The sequence below is a fragment of the Hemitrygon akajei genome, chromosome 5 (assembly GCF_048418815.1).
Source record: "Hemitrygon akajei chromosome 5, sHemAka1.3, whole genome shotgun sequence".
Taxonomy (NCBI): Eukaryota; Metazoa; Chordata; class Chondrichthyes; order Myliobatiformes; family Dasyatidae; genus Hemitrygon; species Hemitrygon akajei.
This window is the reverse complement of record NC_133128.1, coordinates 79,034,283-79,052,830: the sequence shown is the minus strand read 5'-3', so window position 1 is coordinate 79,052,830 and position 18,548 is coordinate 79,034,283. Positions and strand designations below refer to the sequence as shown.

The 18,548-nt window shown below is 39.8% G+C and overlaps 2 protein-coding genes across 4 annotated transcripts in view; both read right to left on the bottom strand.

The window, feature by feature from the left end:
• The window catches only part of LOC140727212 (uncharacterized), a 147,016-nt gene extending 146,031 nt beyond the window's left edge, over positions 1–985 (bottom strand). Inside the window, exon 1 of the mRNA XM_073044477.1 lies at positions 643–985. Within this exon, the coding sequence (XP_072900578.1) occupies positions 643–985 (343 nt within the window). The remainder of the gene's footprint in view (positions 1–642) is intronic.
• An 8,127-nt stretch (positions 986–9,112) lies between these two features.
• The window catches only part of LOC140727905 (uncharacterized), a 63,944-nt gene continuing 54,508 nt past the window's right edge, over positions 9,113–18,548 (bottom strand). For all 3 annotated transcript variants that reach the window (XM_073045855.1, XM_073045856.1, XM_073045857.1), the window contains one exon: positions 9,113–10,756. In XM_073045855.1, coding sequence (XP_072901956.1) covers positions 10,467–10,756 — 290 coding nt within the window. In that variant the 3' untranslated portion in view covers positions 9,113–10,466. The remainder of the gene's footprint in view (positions 10,757–18,548) is intronic.

Below are 18,548 nucleotides of genomic sequence, written 5' to 3'. Positions count from 1 at the left end.
GTTGAAATGATGATAAGTTCTGGGCGAGATAGAGATATAAAACCTGATTCCTAGCGTTATGAGTCAGGTTGGGGATATCAGCCGTGGCGAATGGGCTGGGAGTCAGGAGCTGCGGTGAGCGCCGTTACTCCAACCGAAGGCCACAGCAACCAAACGAAACAAGCCGCCACAATGAGGAATACAAGAGAAGGGGGAAGGGGGAGATCCGAATTAAGTTTCTTCCACATCCACCGCTGTTTAAGAAAAGCCACACAAGCTTTTCCCCAACAGGGGGAGGAAGGGAGAGAGAGAGAGCGCGAGAGAGAGAGAGAGAAAGAGGGAGGGAGAGAAAGAGAGAGACCGATACGTATTCCACGATCTGCCTACGTTTCGCGTTCGACACTTTCTTTTTGTTTTCGTCAGGTTAATTTCAATAATTTTCTTGTTTAAAAAGGATAAAATGTTGCGATCGGTTTTAAGGCGAAGGGAAAGCGTTTAAGGCTTTGTGTCCGGCGGCGGCAGCGCGTTGGCAGAAGGTGAGAGGTAGACGCTGGAGTGACAAATGGCCCAAAACATCACCATTTTCGACGGTCTGCTGCCGTGGACAACGAGAGGGCGCGGGCTGCGGCGATTTAATGCAGCAAACACAGCAGAGCCACTTACCGTCGGGCTGCGCTGAGGCGGCCCGGTCAGCCTCCATCCGTAGGGCGCGAACAAACGCAGAGAGCGGGCGGCGAGCAAAGGCGGTCGAGCGTTTCCCTCTTTGCCTGATGGCGCTGTTCTCCCCTCTCTCTCTCTTACCCACGAACGCCTGATGAAGATGATCAGTGCATCCATCAGCATCATGGGCTTTCTCGCGAGGAAACTGCCGCCCGCAAACACCAGAGGCGGAAGGTTTAGCCAGCCTATTGGGCGCTGCCTTGCAACCGGCCACTTGAACAAATCCCCAACTCCAGTGTTTACCCAGCCCCAAACGTACATAAAATGTGGGGAAACACGCATACATACTCCCCACCGGGAGCGGGAAAAAACGCTAACATGTTGATTTATTCCCAAACAATTTTCTTCATGCATTTCCATGGCAACGGACGAAAATACAGTTTCCTTGGAATGGAATGAGGTAAGAAAATATTGCCGGTGTTGATGACGATCGGGTGTTTGTATTATATATATATATTTATGAAGGAAAACCATTCGTGGCTCTACTGCTTCAAGACGTCTGCAGTTTTATTTTAATTTACTGGCCATGTAGGGCAGTATCATTGTTGAAAAGAACACCAAGAGGTATCTTGTTGGCAGGAATGGTAAATCAGTGGGATCATGAGGGCAGCCAAGGATCAGACCCTAAATGGAATCTAAATCAGAATCGTTTAATATCACTGGCATATGTGATGAATTTTTTAAAAATCATGCAGTACATTGCAATACATAATAGTAAAAACAGCAAAAGTAACAGTAAAAACAATAATAAGTATGTATATGTTTTAAAAGCTTAATTAAATAAGTGGTCCAAAAAGAAAAAAAACATTGATGTAGTCAAGTCAAGTCACTTTTATTGTCATTTCGACCATAACTGCTGGTACATAGTAAAAATGAGACAAAGTTTTTTCAGGACCATGGTGTTACATGACACAGTACAAAAACTAGACTGAACTACGTAAAAAAACAACACAGAAAAAAACTACAGTAGACTACAGACCTACCCAGGACTGCATATTGTGCACAAAACAGTGCAGGCATTACAATAAATAATAAACAAGACAATAGAGCGTGTTCATGGGTTAGATGCCCAATCAGAAATACAATGCCAGAGGGCATCAGCTCATTGAATGTGTGTCTGAATGCTCCTATACCTCCTCCCTGATGGTAGTAATGAGAAGAGGGCATATCCTGGGTGATGGAGGTCCTTAACGATAGATGTCACCTTTTTGAGGCATTGCTTCTTGAAGATATTATGGATGCTGGGGCCCGTGATTGAGCTGACTGTGTTTTGCATCTTTCTGCAGTTTATTTTGATCCTGCGCAGTGGCACCCCAGCCCCCCATACCAGACAGTGATGCAGCCAGTTAGAATGCTTTCCACAGCGCATTTGTAGAAATTTTGCGACATACCAAATCTCCTCAAAGTCCTAATGAAATATAGCCTCTGTTGTGCCTTTAATGTAACTGCATCAATATGTTGGGCCCAGAATAGATCCTCAGAGATACTGGCACCTAGGAACTTGAAATTGCTCACCCTTTCCACTTCTTATCCCTCGAAGAGGACTGGTGTGTGCTCACTTGTCTTACCCTTTCTGAAATCCACAATCAGTTCTTTGGTCGTACTGACGTTGACTGCCAGATTGTTGTTGCATTACCACTCAACCAGCTAATCTATCTTTTTCTTGTATGCCTTCTCGTCACCATCCAAAATTCTGCCAACAGTAGTTGTGTCATCAGCAACTTTACAGATGGCATTTGAGCTCTGCCTAGCCTCACAGTCATGGGTGTAGAGAGAGTAGAGCAGTGGGCTAAGCACACATCCCCGAGGTATGCCAGTGTTGATTATCAGCGAGGTGGAAGTGTTACTTCCAATCTGTGCAGATTTGGTTTTCCAGTTAGGAAGTCGAGGTTCCAGTAGCAGAGAGAGGTACAAAGGCCCAGGTTTTGTAGCGTTTTGATCAGAACTGTAGGAATGATTGTGTTGAATGCTGAGCTGTAGTCAATAAACAGCAGCCTGATATATAGCAAGCATTTGTGTTTTCCAGGTGATCCAAAGCCTCGTGATGAGCCAATGGGATCGCATCTGCTGTATGCCTATTGTGGCGATAGGCAAATTGCATTGAGTCCAGGCCTTTGCTTAGGTAGGAGTTGATTCTAGCCATAACCAGCCTCTCCAAGCACTTCATCACCATAGTGCTGCTGGTTAAGGTAGCTCACCTTGCTCTTTGTGGGCACTGATTATTGCCCTTTTGAAGCAGATGGGAACTTCCGACTGTAGCAATGAGATATTGAAAATGTCTTTCGACACACCCGCCAGATGGTTGGCACAGGTTTTCGGAGCCCCACCAGGTACTCCATCTGGGCCTGTTGCCTTATGATTCCTTTAATAATTCATTCTGCATGGAGCCCCTGACAATTATTTTCTTAAGTGGAACGGTAATTAGATGACAGTGATTTTCTTTAGACCATAAGATAAAGGAGCAGAATCAGGTTTTTGGCCCATTGAGTCCGCTCTGCCATTCAATCATGCATGGCTAATTTATTTTCCTTCTCAACTCCATTCCCCTGTCTAGTCCCTGTAAACCTTGACACCCCTACTAATCAAGAATTTATCAGCCTCAGCTATAAATACATCCAGTGACTTGGCCTCCACAGCTGTTTGTGGCAATGAATTCCACAGATTCACCACTCTCTGGCTAAAGAAATTCCTCTTCAGTTTTTGTTCTAAAGCAACATTCTTGTACTCTGGGGCTGTGCCCTCTGGTCCTAGACTCCCTCACTATTGGAAACATATTAGAACTAAAATTGAAAAATCCCATACTTTTATTTATTAATTGAAAGGTATAATGAAATATAGTACAACAAAGAAAACCACACATGTTTCAAAAAGTTTTTCTCGTTCTTTATTGCAGCTCCACGGCAACAAAGGCTACATGCGCAGAAGCATTGCAGTTACTGTGTGGCTGCGCAACTTAGAGGGAGCAGTGCTCTCCACTTCACTTCATCCAGGCATTTCAATATGCTTTACATTTCAAATTAAATCCTGCCAGCCCCATCCCCACCATTTATCTAAATCCAACCAGTACAAGCCCAGTGCCATCAAACATGCCTGATACGTTAACCCTTTCATTCCCAGGATAATTTTCATGAACCTCCTCAAAACCGTCTTCATTGCCAGCGATATTCCAAATGTAGTCTGACGATTACCTTCTAATTACGTCTTTCCTTTTATATTGTAGTCCTTTCAAAATTAATGCTAACGTTATATTTTCCTTCCTTACTACAGACGCAACCTGCAAGTTCATCTTCAGGGAATTCTGCACCAGGAATCCTAAGTCCCTATGCACATCCAATTTCAGAATTTGCTCCTCATTTAGAAAATACCAAAGTGTATGACCATACATTTCCCTACACTATATTCCATCTGCTACTTCTTTGCCCATTCTCCTAATCTGTCCAAGTCCTTTTGCAGACCCACTGCTTCCCTTACACTGCCTGCCCCTCTACCTATCTTTGTATCATGCCGCAAACTTGGCCGCAGAGCTATCATTTCTGTCATCCAAGTTATTGACATATAATGTGAAAAGAAGTGGTTCCGACACTGAACCCTGCAGAACACGACTAGTCACTGGTAGTCGACTAGAAAAGGCCCCTTTTATTCCCACTCTTTGCCTCCCACCAGCCAGCCAAACCTATGCATGCAAAGGTATATTTCCTGTAGAATCATGGCTTCTTATCTTGTTTAACAGCCTCATGTGCAGCCCCTTGTCAAAGGCCTTCTGAAAGTCCAAGTGAACAATATCTACTAACTTTTCTTTGTCTATCCTGCCTGTTAAAAAATTCCTCAAAAAATTCCAACAGATTTGTTAGGCAAGATTTCCCTGTAAGGAGACCCTGCTGACTTTGGTCTATTTTATCATGTGCCTCCAAGTACCCCAAAATCTCATCCTTAATAATGGACCTTAACATCTTGTCAACCACTGGTCAGGTTAACTCGCCTATGATTTTCTGTCTTTTGCTTCCCTCACTTCCTAAAGAGTGGTGTGAGATTTGCAATTTTTGAGACCTTCAGAACCTTTCCAGAATCTAGTAATTCTTGACAGATTATTACTATTACTCTGCAATCTCTTCAGTTACTTCTTTCAAAATCCTGCAATGTATTATATCTGGACCAGGTGACATCTACCTTCAGACCTTTCAGCTTCCCAAGCACTTCCTCCTTAGTAATGGCAACTATATTTACTTCTGCCCCTGACACTTGAATTTTTGGTATGCTGCTGATGTCTTCCACAAAGCCATTTCTTTGTTCCCCATTACTACCTCTCCAGCATCATTTTCCAGTGGTCCGATATCCACTCTTGCTTCTCTTTTATTCTCTATACATCTGAAAAAAAATTTGTATCGTCTTTTATATTATTGGCTAGCTTACTTTCATTTTTCTCTCTTTATTGTTTTGTTAGAGCCTTCTATTGGTTTTTAAAAGCATCCCAATCCTCCAGCTTTCCACTAATTTTCCCTATATTGTATGCCCTCTCTTTTGCTTTAATGCTGCCGTAGTCAGCCATAGTTGCCCCATCCTCCCTTTCGATGAACTGATCTCGTGCCTTCCAAATTACCTGCAGAAACTCCAGCCATTGCTGCTCTGCCATCATCCCTGCTAAGTTCCCCTTCAAATCAGCTTCGGCCAGTTCCTCTCTCACATCTCTGTAATTCCCTTTACTCCACTGTAATAGTGATAACATCTGACTCCAGCTTCTCCCTCTGAAACTGCAGCGTGAATTTTATCATGTTACAATCACTAGCTCCTAAGGATTCCTTTACCTTAAGCTTCCAAATCAAATCTGGTCATTCTACAACACCCAATCCAGAAGTACCTTTTCCCTAGTGGGCACAACCATAATTTGCTCTTAAACGCCATCTCACAGGCATTCAATAAATTCCTTCTCTTGGGATCCAACAAGAGTCTGATTTTCCCAATACTATTGAAAACCCCCATGTTCATATAGGTTTTGTTGTTAAGTGTGCCTAATTGGTGCATTCTTCAAAGTTTAAATTTATTATCAAAGTACATATACTGTGTGTCACCATATACAGCCCCAAGATTTATTTTCTTGTGGGCATTCATAGTAAACACAAGAAGCACAATAGAATCAATGAAAGACTGCCCCAACAGGACAGATTAATCAATATGCAAAAGACTATAAAATGTGCAAACACAAAGAGACAAAAAATAATTAACAATAGCAATATTAATATTAAATACAAAATGAATATCAAGAACATGAGATGAAGAGTCCTTGAAAGTGAGTAGATAGATTTGGGAAAATTTCATTGATGAAGTGAATTTATTCAAGAGCCTGATGGTTAAGGGGTAATAATTGTTCTTGAATTTGGTGGTGTGGGTCTTGAGGCTCCTGTACCTTCTTCCTGATGGTAGCAGTGAGAAGAGGTCGTATCAGGCAATGATGCAACTAGTCAATATACTCTACACCAAGTATCTATGGAAGTTTGTCAAAGTTTTAGATGACATGCCGAATCTTTGTAAACTTCTAAGTAGAAATGCGGCTATGCTTTCTTCGTAATAACACTTAACTGCTGCGCCTAGGGCAGCTCCTCTGAAATGACAGCACTGAGGAATGTAAAGTTGCTGACCTTCTCCAGCTGTGACCCCCCCCCCCCCCCTTCTCCCCCAATGAGAACTGGCTTGTGAACCTCCGTTTTCCTCCTCCTGAAGTCAATAATCAGCTCCTTTGTCTTGCTGACATTGGATGAGAAGTTGTTAATGTGGCACCACTCAGCCAGATTTTCAGTCTCCCTCCTATAGTCTGATTTGTCACCACTTTTGATTCAGTCAGTGTCAGTGGTGTCATCAGCAAATTTAAATATGGCATTGGTGCTGTGCTTAGCCTCACAGTCATTAGTATAAAGGGGGCTAAGCACACAGCCTTGTGGCGTACCTATGCTGATGGTGATTGTGGAGACAAAAGCTATTGCAGTGTGGACACACTGACACGTGAGATGGGAGGAGCACAAGTTCTTCACAAATTGCCTCTGGAACTTTATAAATGCTGCAGTGGTGATAGCTTTAACAGTGATTGTTGACTAGAATATCACTCCAGCCTGTCTGTGCTATTCTGCATTGTTACTAGGCCAACACAATCTCAATGGAAAACACCTCCCGACTCAGCAAATTACAGCGTCCAGAACTCAATATTTTAATTCCTTAACTTCAAATAACTTTGTTTCAGGTCTGGTCAATTTTGCCTATCAACCTTTTTCTTTCATTTGTGGTATGTCCCACCAGGCCAGAGTATATTACTAACATTTCACACAGACAGAAGGGCTTAATTGCCACATCATTTCACTCCAAAAAAATCATTTTCCCCCGTTCCACCCATTGCCACAGTTGAGAGGTGAAAATGACACCCCTTGGCATCAAGGTAGTGTTAACATAGTGTGCCAAGAAGGAGCCCTGCTAAAACTGATGTCAGTGGGCATCAACATTCTGATGGTTCATATCCTACCTTGATAGGATAAATCCTATCCTTCCTCTGGATAATGTTTTGAGTGCACCTATCAATGATCTTCCTCAACAAAAGCAGTCTAAACAGGAGTTGATCAGTACTGGAGATTTCTCCTGTTGGTTCTCCAATAAACAGCAGCAGCCGCCTAATCAAATCTCATCAAAAGTTTGTGCTATCATGCACCAATCAACTACAACTTTAAATCCTGCCTATTAACCCCATTTAATCCATGCCTTTACAAAAGCAGCACAGAATAGGCCTTCCCAGCCCTTCAAGCCACGCTGCCCAGCAATCCCGATTTAATCTGAGCCTAATGATGGTGCAATTTAGAATGACCAATTGACCTATCAATCTTTATGTCTTGGGATTGTGGGAGGAAACCCATGCAGAAATAGGGAGAATGTACAGGCAGTGTCAGGAATTGAACCTGGTTTGCTTGTACTGTAAAGCGTTATGCTAACCACCATGCTACTCTGCTACCCCAATCTTCCCTATATACCATATTGCTACCTTCAGCTCACTGCCTCTGAAGACCCTCCTTTGAATTCCCTCTTCTGACAAAGATTTAGAGACCACATTTTGACATCTTTACTTAAGATCAATTTCTTTGATTATGGAAAGTACCTTGAGGTTTTGAATACTAGAGCTGCTATAAAAATACAAAAATATAATAAAGATAAATGCATTTGTGGGCAACCTGTGGCAAAAGGATCACTCTGTTCGCCCTTCCCTTAGGTTTGTCTTGTTTTATGGACAGGAACATACAAGAAATCTTCAAGATCCAACAAAGCCAAATTTGAACAACTCAACACAAGGATTGGCACAGATTTTATTTCTGATTCGTTATTTCCAGTATCTGGTGGGTGCATTCATAACTTAGGTGACTGCAGCAACATTTCAAATCTGTCATTCGAGATACCTGATACATTTCAGCTATCATATGGAGCCAAGAAATATAGTTTTACAACAATATAATCCTCCTTCTGTTGGCTGGTCAAAGGAAGTTTAATCTTCTCTTGCAGAAGGCAAGCTAAGTATTTCAAAAAAATTGAAAATTAGCTGTGGTATTTAAATATAAACAAATGGCTTATTAGGGAACAGCTTCTTCCCCTCAGCCATCATATTTCTGAACAGACAATGAACCAATCCATGAACACTTTCTTACTACTTTTGCTTTATTTTGTGCTATTTAAGTTTTAAACATATTTCTTAATTCATAGTTTTATGTAATTGCACTGTACTTCAGCAAAACAACAAATTTCATGACATATGTCACTGATATTAAATCTGCTTCTGATTATTGCAACAAAAATAAATGACCAAATGACGTTTTTTGTTGCTTTCTGCAAAATAGCAGTTATTTGTTGGAATGACCACCAAGCAACTCATGCCGATTCCCTACAAAAATGCCATTAGAATCTCGCTTCAACCTTCTCTGAGTTGCACCTACTGCTCTTCCCGTGAAATACTGCTGTTCACTATGAACAACCATTGAGAAATTATAGAAAATCTAAGAACTGGGTATTGGAAAATGGGGGAAGAACCTGGTTTTCTGTGGGAAATATACTTTTAGTGTGTTTGTACCCTTACTATAATCACAATGCTGCATTGAACTAAACCAATGACTGAATAAATAAATTCCAAGTGAAAAAGTTGATGATTATCAGAGCTTCACAAACAAAAGAAAGTCTGCAGATGCTGTAAATTCAAACACACACAGAGGAGGAACTGAGCAGGCTAGGCTGCATCTATGGCAAAAAGTACAGTCGACGTTTCGGGCCGAGACATCCATATAAACAGTTTACTTGGACATTTAAGTGTGCCAAATGAGTCTGCAAAATTTGAAAATTTGCGAAGTGGGGGGGGGGGGGGTTCTACCAGACTGAGAATAGATAACAAAATGAAATTTGATACACAAAATTTTATTATAGCTCTACAAGAATACAATTTAGCCTTAAGTTAAATCACATACAAAGAATGCCAGCAGGAAATAAGTTTAATAAATTGATTTCATTACATGACACTTGGTTTTGTTTTACATTTTAAGCATAATAATTCTGAAAAAGGCAAAGCCTATATTTCATTCATACATTGTTTATATGTTAACTTTTGCTGCTGAATAATTTAAAAATCCAGAGTCTTTGTCAAATGCTTCACGATGGGGATTGATTGAGCTAGGTGGAAAGATGACCTTTTACTCAAATGACTCAATAAAGGACAAGGTTTTAAAACCTCATACACGAGGAAATCTGCAGATGCTGGAAATTCAAGCAACACATACAAAATGCTGGTGGAACACAGCAGGCCAGGCAGCATCTATAAGGAGAAGCACTGTCGACATTTCGGGCTGAGACCCTTCGTCAGAACTCAACGTGAATCTTGACAAAGGGTCTCGGCCCGAAACGTCGACAGTGCTTCTCTTTATAGATGCTGCCTGGCCCGCTATGTTTAAAACCTCATTGTTGTTTTCTATTGCACAAGTATATTTTTGTTTCTCAGAACAGCAATCCCAGCTCTGATACGAGGAATTTAGGTACAACAATATGGAATATTGTTGGCATGGAATAGACTCAAAAATCCACAAATGTTAAATAGCTACATTAACTGTTTCTCCCTTCCCAGTACAAATCATTTGGCATTGTTTTGTGATTCCACATTTTCTTTACTTCAGTAAAATTCAAACCCCAGGGCTCCAGACCAAATTATCCAATGTAACCATGGTGAATTTTATTAGCTCTGGCTTGGCCCATAATGATTTTATAACAATGAAGAATTCTGTCTTGAGAGAAAGAGAAATGCTTTTGTTGTGGTACATCAAGAACACATATATAAGCCTGTGTTCCTGATGCAAAGTTCAAAGATCAAAAATCTTCATTCAAAACATCACAGTGAGTTTTACAAAATAACTCTGAAAATACAGCCTTCTCCCTGTAAGTAAGTTTCAGCAGCAACTCACAGAAAGGTTCCCTCAAATATTCTGTTTAATTTCAATATTCATTTTGTGCGAATGTTTTTGCTACCTGCTCTGCTAACATTATTCTCCCCCATTTTTACCATTCTGCAATTCAAACTTTAGATTACTGCAAGAATGCAAACACTGAAAAGCACACAAGAATAAAACTATAGTATATTGAAGCACAATTTTACATACTTGGAGCTCTCAGTCAGATTTAGCATAAACATACCGTAGGTAATTATGTATGCTTTCTAAGATCTTATTTTTTCAAACAATACATTCATATTTCTCCATTTATTTTCACTTTCAGTATCTATCCCTTTTAAGTTGGTGGTTGGAGGATGTTTGCGTCACTTTTGAATTTTTCTCGTGGTTAGTGCTGCGGGGAGTATCCATTTTGTTGCTCTGATTGTCTGGCTGTTTCTTGCTATATAAACTCAAGTACTGAGGATGCTGTTTCTTGTTATAGCCTGGCAGAGACTTCCTGAGGTCATGCCTTATGCTGCGAATAGAACTATTTATAGCAGCCACACAAGCTTTCCAGTCACGTCCATTTTCACGCAAGTCAAACACTGGATAGGCTTCTTCAAGAAACTCTGCCAATACATCAAAAACAAATTATAAACACAGAGATAAATTAATATTTCTTGCATACTATATCTTATCATACTTTATTTCCTTTAATTTTTACACCGAATAGGACAAAATACATAAACTGTTTGTATTCAACTTATATTTTGAAGCTAGAATAAATTGCTCTGATGATTAAACTGCTTTATACAATATGAGGATCTCTGGTATTGTACTAATCATAAATTAAACACCTGAACAATAACAACATTTCTTTGACTTAATTATTTTTTTCCACTGTTTTCCATTATAATTATTTCAGCAGCAAATTCCATTAAGGTCCCCTCCTCCCACCCCTGACTACTCCAAATACAGCTTCTGCTTCTCTTGTTCAAATAGAAGATGTGGCATTTTAACAAAATTTCCAGTTGTGTTGGTTACAATTGATCCCCAGTGCTGGTCTTTTAGCTCATCAAATAACAAGGGACTAGACAGACTAATAACTCTAAAGGCAGGTAGTCAAACATTATTCTGAGCATTCTCTTCTAAATCATGGAGCAGGACCAAATCATCAAATTTTAAATTGTAGTCAGACCTCTCAGATAGTTATTCTTAGTGAAAACTTGTTCAGAATTCTTAACTCTACATTCAGCCAGCTGACATCAATATCACTGACACCAGAATTCCTCTAAACCTGGTTCCAACTGGGAAAGAAGAAATCTTGTTTCTACTCATAACTTGAAATAAAACCCTGTATTGGTATCCTATTTAAGGCAAAATAACAAAACCAGGTATGGAAGAAATTAGCTGAAACAATATCAGGGATGAGAAGCAACTAATAGACTTTTCAGAGAAAGCTATATTTGGTAAAGGTAATATGGCGTAACAATTTTCACAGATCAAGTCAGTAGCTAAATGGCATAAATTCAACATCACCAACCAAAATAAAACTGAGATAATAAGAGAATTTTTTATCCAACACAGACAGCATGTAAAAACGCCCCTGCCAGAAATGCTGCTGGCAGTGGACAAATAATAAACAAAGTTGAGAGTACAAAGGTGGCTATACCATGGGATAATATCTAGCTTAATCATAAAAGTCAAGTAGTCTTCTCTACTAGAAAATGCTAGGGCCTAGAAAATCTACACAGAGCTGAAAGTTTGCTTGGTACAATTCTAACTGGAAAGCATGACATGGGACTTAATGCAAGCTCAATAAAGACTACAAATTTTTCACCAGGTCCTCTATGCTTCTGTCAGGCTGACAGACATACACAGCTATAGATGTGCAGTAACAGTCAACAGTGTAAAGCACATGTCGAGGTGCTACTTGCTCTATTTTTAAGCATGCTTTGCCTGTGGTTAAGTGGAAGAATCAGTGGGAGTTTAAAGAAAAGAGCAGGTCCCAGAAGGCAAAGCTTAGCACTAATAACTCACATCAGGTGGGCTATGGTGCTTTCCCTCAAGGCCCCAAACAAGGTGCAAGCTACATCACCTTCACCACACAAATTTACCTCCTATTCCCTTTACCTCTGGTCTTTTAAAACTTCATCTACTGGCTTGACCCAGCAATCTCAACTTTCCTTATTCCATCCCCTGGAAAGTACATTAGAGTTTGCAGAAGAGAAGGCTTTTGCACATGTCCATCACATTCACTTTTGAAGTTTGCAGGCAAATCTGTGCAGAAAAGATCCTTGGTTCCAATGCAATAATCACTTAGTGCTTTTTTTCCCCCAACTGGCAAAGAATTTCCAGGCCTTAAAACTTTACAAAATAATCAGGACGATGTAGACCAAGTTAGCAACAATGATGAATAAAGATCTGGAATGGATAATGTAATGTCTCTGTGCATGATGATAAGCAGACTATTTATTTATTTTTAAATTTAAGAGATACAGCACAGAATAGGTCCTTCCAGCCCATCGACCTACGTTGTCCAACAACCCACCTTCTTTTTAAGCGTGTCACAGCAGACAGTCAGCCATTCTTGTCTGGTGCGTGGTGTCAGGATTAACCGGGTCACGATATGAACGTTCCTGACTCAACCCCCCCCCCCCCGAGTCCGAGTGGCTAGCTTGACGATTCATGGATAGAAAGTCTGCTTGGGGGTGGCCTGACTTGGATTCAAACTTGGGAGCCTTCGCTCTGGAGTCCAGCACTGATGCCACTGCACCACCAGCCAGCCAATAACCCACTGATTTAATCCTAGCCTAACTGTAGGATAATTTACAATGACCAATTAACCTACTAACCAGTACATCTTTGGACTGTGGTAGAAAACCAGAGCACCTGGAAGAAAACCTATGTGCACATGGGAAGAATGTAGAAACAGAGGATGGCAGAATTGAGCACTGAACTCAGACGCCCCAAACTGTAACATTGTCGTGCTAACTGCTAAGCCACGGTGGTATCCCACCTTTGTTCTGAATGTACTGTATGATTTTTACTATAATCAAGTTAAAAACTGCCTCCTAAATATCTGGTATGAAATGAACAATCTTTTTGAGAACCTTTGGAAAGTGAAAGCAAAGCAGTATTCAGTAGGAACAGAATGCTTGATGCATCTCAGAAGTGGTCTGAGGCTAATTTTACATTATGCAAAGTAATCATAATTAAGGCAGTATTAACTTGAACTCATCTTATGCTTACTGATTTTGGAAATTAGGAGGTGTTTAACAATACAATGAAGTAGAAATGCTACCAAACAGCTACCTAAAATTATATAAAAACTACTCTATATAATCAGCACTCTAAAAAGCACCAACAAAAATTAAACTTGCATCTATGAGAATAATGACTACCCCATACGTGTTTTCTAATGAAACCTTCAGGTACATTGAAATCTAAAAGCAATTTTAATAATGTATCCTTAATTTGGATTAGATTGAAATCAGCAATTTCACAAGCAGCAAGCTTCAGAGAGTGAAAATAGACATTTGTAGAGGTATGATGGACAAAGGAGCAGACACATACCCAATCCTCTGAGTGTTTTTCATGAATATAAACTATTATGATTCTCACCTATATTTTTTCCATCCCAAGAAGAAAATGGAAGTTTTCATACATTTAATGAACAACTATTAAACTGAATTTAATAGAGAAACATTAGAAAAATGAGAATCTATGGCTAGAAAATAATTTCTGAAATATGACAGAACTACTTTCCTCATGGTATCACATGACCTTGACAGATAACATTTTCCAAATGTCAAGGTCAAAACTACTTGAAGCACAAAACCTTCAGGAATATTCTGACCCTTTAAGGCCACAATAACCAACCCATGCAAGCATCAAATATGAAATGTTGTACAATTCAGAAACATTTCCAAATCTTTCCTTGGATAGGTGGCTTTACAAAGTTTCACTGAAACAACACGAACACGTTACTGTAAAATTACTGAAAAGCAAAAAAAAATCTTGAAGACTGTGACCTCAAAAGCAAGTCACCCATGTACCCATTTCAGTAGAACTTCCAAAAAGACATCAAATGTACTCCTATATTTCATGCACTATGTTGTTCAAATGTCTCTTGCAGGACAAAAGTTTATTTTAAGTTGCCTGCACTTTGAGAGATTTAGTGCAAGTACAATTGTGGACCATGCAAAGTCAACAGCTCCCTGTTTTAGAAAATATTTTATCATCTCCATAATCAAGTCCATCAAATGTGTTATTCTCTGTATGAGGTTAGAAGCGAAACTGTCAAGATCTAAAGTTAGTGTTCAGATGAATAGTGAATAATGCCAAGAAGGAAGTTAATATTATGTTCTTTAAAGGTGCTCTGTACATAAAATAGCATAGCACATGCAAAAATAACATTTATTGTATTGGATCCCCTTAAGAGATCTCTGTGCCTGCAAATGGAATGGCATCTGTTTAGTTAGGTTGTTAACATTTCATTGAGTATTTCATTCAAGGCCCACTGCTTCAAAAATCCAGTGCTCCTCAAAGTATTTGGTATTTAGGTGTGAACAGACTTAAAAGAATAAGGACTTCTTAAAAATGCATCTCACCGTTGTGAAGCACATAAAGGACACCAAGAGTGCAACTTGGGAAATGGCAGGAGTTCAGACAGCAGGAGGAATACTTTGGAAAGTACTGAAGAGGGCAAGTAGAAAAGAGTGATTGGAAGGAGTAGTCATGGTACTCGTGCATTTAATATTTCAGTAATATTTGAGTAATCATGTATATATATTTGATTAAGCATTCTTGTTCATTTAAATAATTCATTATGGGTTATACATAAAAATACGTAAATTGCATACGTCACCACGCTACCACGTGATACATGCATGCCTCGCTTAAATATGAAGTTAGACCTGCATTTCAGACTCCTGTGTCTTCCTCTGAATTAAATGTTTTGAAGTTACAAAACATAGCACTCGTGAGGCAGTTATTTCTCAGGGAAATTGGGCAACAATCATTAGATGTTGAAGGGAAGGGTCCAATGCAGATTCTGGTACGATCTTACAAGGCACCTACCTCTATAAGCTTGTTCCTAGCATGTGACGTAAAGCACATCTAATTTACCTCTGCACAAGTGGATATACCATGCAAGCTTAGATGAAAATCACAGGCACGCCATCTGATGTGCTGCTAATTGCTTGCTCTCCCCTGCATCAACAGCTATTTTATCCCAATGGCCTGACAATAATTCAGCAAGATAAAAAAAAATCTTAAAAATAAAACAATCAGAAAAAATCTCAGTAGACTGGTGTGCAATGTCTGTTTTAGGATAATTTAAGTGAATTTAGCTAAGTAATTCACCTCTACAGCACTATCTTTGCTTTCTATAGATTTCTGCATTCCTCCCTGACCTTAAAATACTTGGGACATTTTGGGCCTGAACAGACATTCTCAATGCCATGTCTTATCCGAGGCTATCTATCTGAAAGCTGACCCTCCCCTTTGGTTTCAAATCCGGGACGAGAACCCCACTTGTTACGTAACCTCGTAACCAGGTAACTTACCAGCAAAGATAGCGGGATCAGCTGAGTCGGATGCTACTATTTTCAAACGTTTTATTCAAAAAGGGGCACAAACGTATGGTTAAAACAAAACATTCAGATCATATACATCGTCAAAACTCAATCTAAAACACCGGTGTAATAATAATCAATCAGAAATAAGCTCTATAGTTGTCTAGGGGGTAATACTGAGTCCAATTGAAATATAAAGAGTCACTCAGAAGTTTGCAGGCTTTTCCCTTTTGGGAACCGCTGGGGTTTCACGTTGTGGAGAGAGAGATGGTTGAGAAAGGATAAACACTTGCCCGTTGTCTTTACAGAGCAAATCCTTGGAATCAGGGGAGCAGGCTTCCCCGTTGTTAGGTAAAAGCGGTCTTCCGTTGGTTCCAGCCACAGATTCAAAATTTGGAATCTAACGCACGTGGCTTCCTTCAAAATGACTTCCCGCTCCCACGGGAATCGGTATCGTGCTTCCTTGGTGTCTCCTTGGTGCGTCTGAGGGTTGTCCCCTCCTCAGACCCTCCTTTATACTTCTTCACGGGATCGCAGGTGTCAATCAGGTTGCAGGTGATGCGATCTCTCTCTCAACCAGCCCACTTTGCCCGAGGGCTTTTCACGTGGTCTTCATGAGACAATAGTCAATATCGCCTTTATTCTGCTTCTCGGGAGAACGTGGTCTTCCGCACGTCTCCCTCTCTCTCTCCCATTTCTTGTGTCTATTCAGCACGTCTCTCCCCCTCTTGGGTCAGTTGACCCCCCTTGACTAGGGCTCTTGCGATTCTCACAAAGGAGGGGGCCGAGGTCATAACAACACTCTAACCTCATTCTAATGACTCTATGATTCTACTGATAGCAAACTACATCATGCATATTCTGCTCCCCTTTTCAAATAGGCAGTAAAATATGTTTCCATATTGGTGGATATTTAGCTTCAAGACCTCAAACTCAGCTGATGAGTAAAAAGTCCATGTTTTATATAGATGCCAAATATAAAGATATACAGTGGATTCTGGTTAATTGGGCCATTGGTTATCAGGACAGCTGCTTATTTGGGACAACTCTTAAGGCACAAAAACTAATCAAAAAATAGCTGAGGTTCCCTTTGTGTATTGGGACACTCTGTTACTAAACTGGGACAGGAGACTGTTGCCAAACAGCTGCTAGCATTGGACATAAACACTTGTGTGGCCATGTGACCATTAGACACTACAATGTGCTTCGAGTGAGTAATTTTTAAATAGTGTTGATTGCATGTGTTTCTGTTCAAAAAGCAATGATTTTTGTCACTGATAGTTGGCGAGAAATAATTCAGAACTGTTTTACTCACAGTAGTTTCAAGCACTGATGCTTGGAAATGCCAGAAATGGGCGGGAATGAAAATGAAACGTTTTCACTGAACTACGAAGAATTTAAAGGTAATGACAATCACAATGAAAATGAAATTTTGGAGGATTATATCATCAAAAGCATTGTATGAATGCAGTCCATTATCTGTACTGAAGTTGTTCATTTACAGTCAAATGTATGCAGCTGTGTACACTGGATAAATACTTCTGTTGATAACAATTAGGAATTAATACACAGTTTTATATTACCACAGTAGTATTGGCAGTGTTCTAATGTGTTCTGTATTTCAGTTAAATACACAATTTTGTTTGTCTTTTTTATACCTTTTTAACCATTGCCATGAATCTTTGGCGAATCAGAGCAACTGCTTAATTAGGCCAAAGTGTACTGGTCCTGATGTGTCCCAATGAACCGGAATCCACTGCATTTACAGAAATAGATTTATATAACTTGCTGCCAGAACAAATCAGAGAGGAGTAACATTTACTTCCATTATTTAATCAGCAAACTGGTGGAGCACATTAACTTGGAACCTGCCTAACTTCCTTTGACTTTACATGAATGCTTTGCATATGGATATCAGTCCTGTCACAAGGAATGCCCTGGAGTGTTCTTATGAAGATAACATTCATACATGAATATTGTAGACAGGATAAAGCACATATGATATTTTCAGTTTATATCTTCTAGGTGTAAGACATGTCTAGTGATAGCAAGAGCGAATCACTCCTACATGAAAACCCAAGGTATTGCCAAGGTTGACATGGTACTGCCTGAGGCTCTGACCTTTGGTACAGATGTTAAAACTAATTCATCTGCCTTCTCAAGTGGATATAAAGTTCCAAAGGCAAATATAAAACAAAGAGTGAAGGTATTGTGAGTGCCCCCAAAGAGCATTGTTAGAGTTTATAGGATCCTGCTGTGCATAATTTGGCTTCTGCGCTCCCTACGTTACGTAAACTGCATTGGCTGGTAAGCATATTGGGATGTCCCGAGGTTATGAAAGGCACAATACAACCTATGACTTCATTCTATTTTGTGTTCATCGGTATCAAACACCTAACATTTGATTTTACTGAACGATATTTCTCTTTCATTGGACAAGGCAGATTTGAGAGTCAAAGTAAAATACAGATTGCTTTCTTAGCTTCATGCAGCTTACTGCTAGATGCAAAAGTAGTTTAATTATTTTCATTAGTTTAAATTCTTTAAAACAAAACTTTTTATTAATCTCCACCTCTGGATTATTCTGTGGATTTACAGATAAATTGATGGAGAAATTGTGTGCAATCAAAGTGAGATAATGGAAATTAAACAATCCTACTCAGAATCTTAATGTTCCTAGCTCATCCTATCTTCCAACTAACTACAAAGCTGAAGTACAAAAATAGTCTTGACACTTGTAACCAACTGAACAAATAGCTAACAAAGAGTGCAGGGGGGAATAAAATCACCCTTCACGTGAAGTTTAAGGCAAAGAGATTTCACAATGTTACATGGAGAGAGC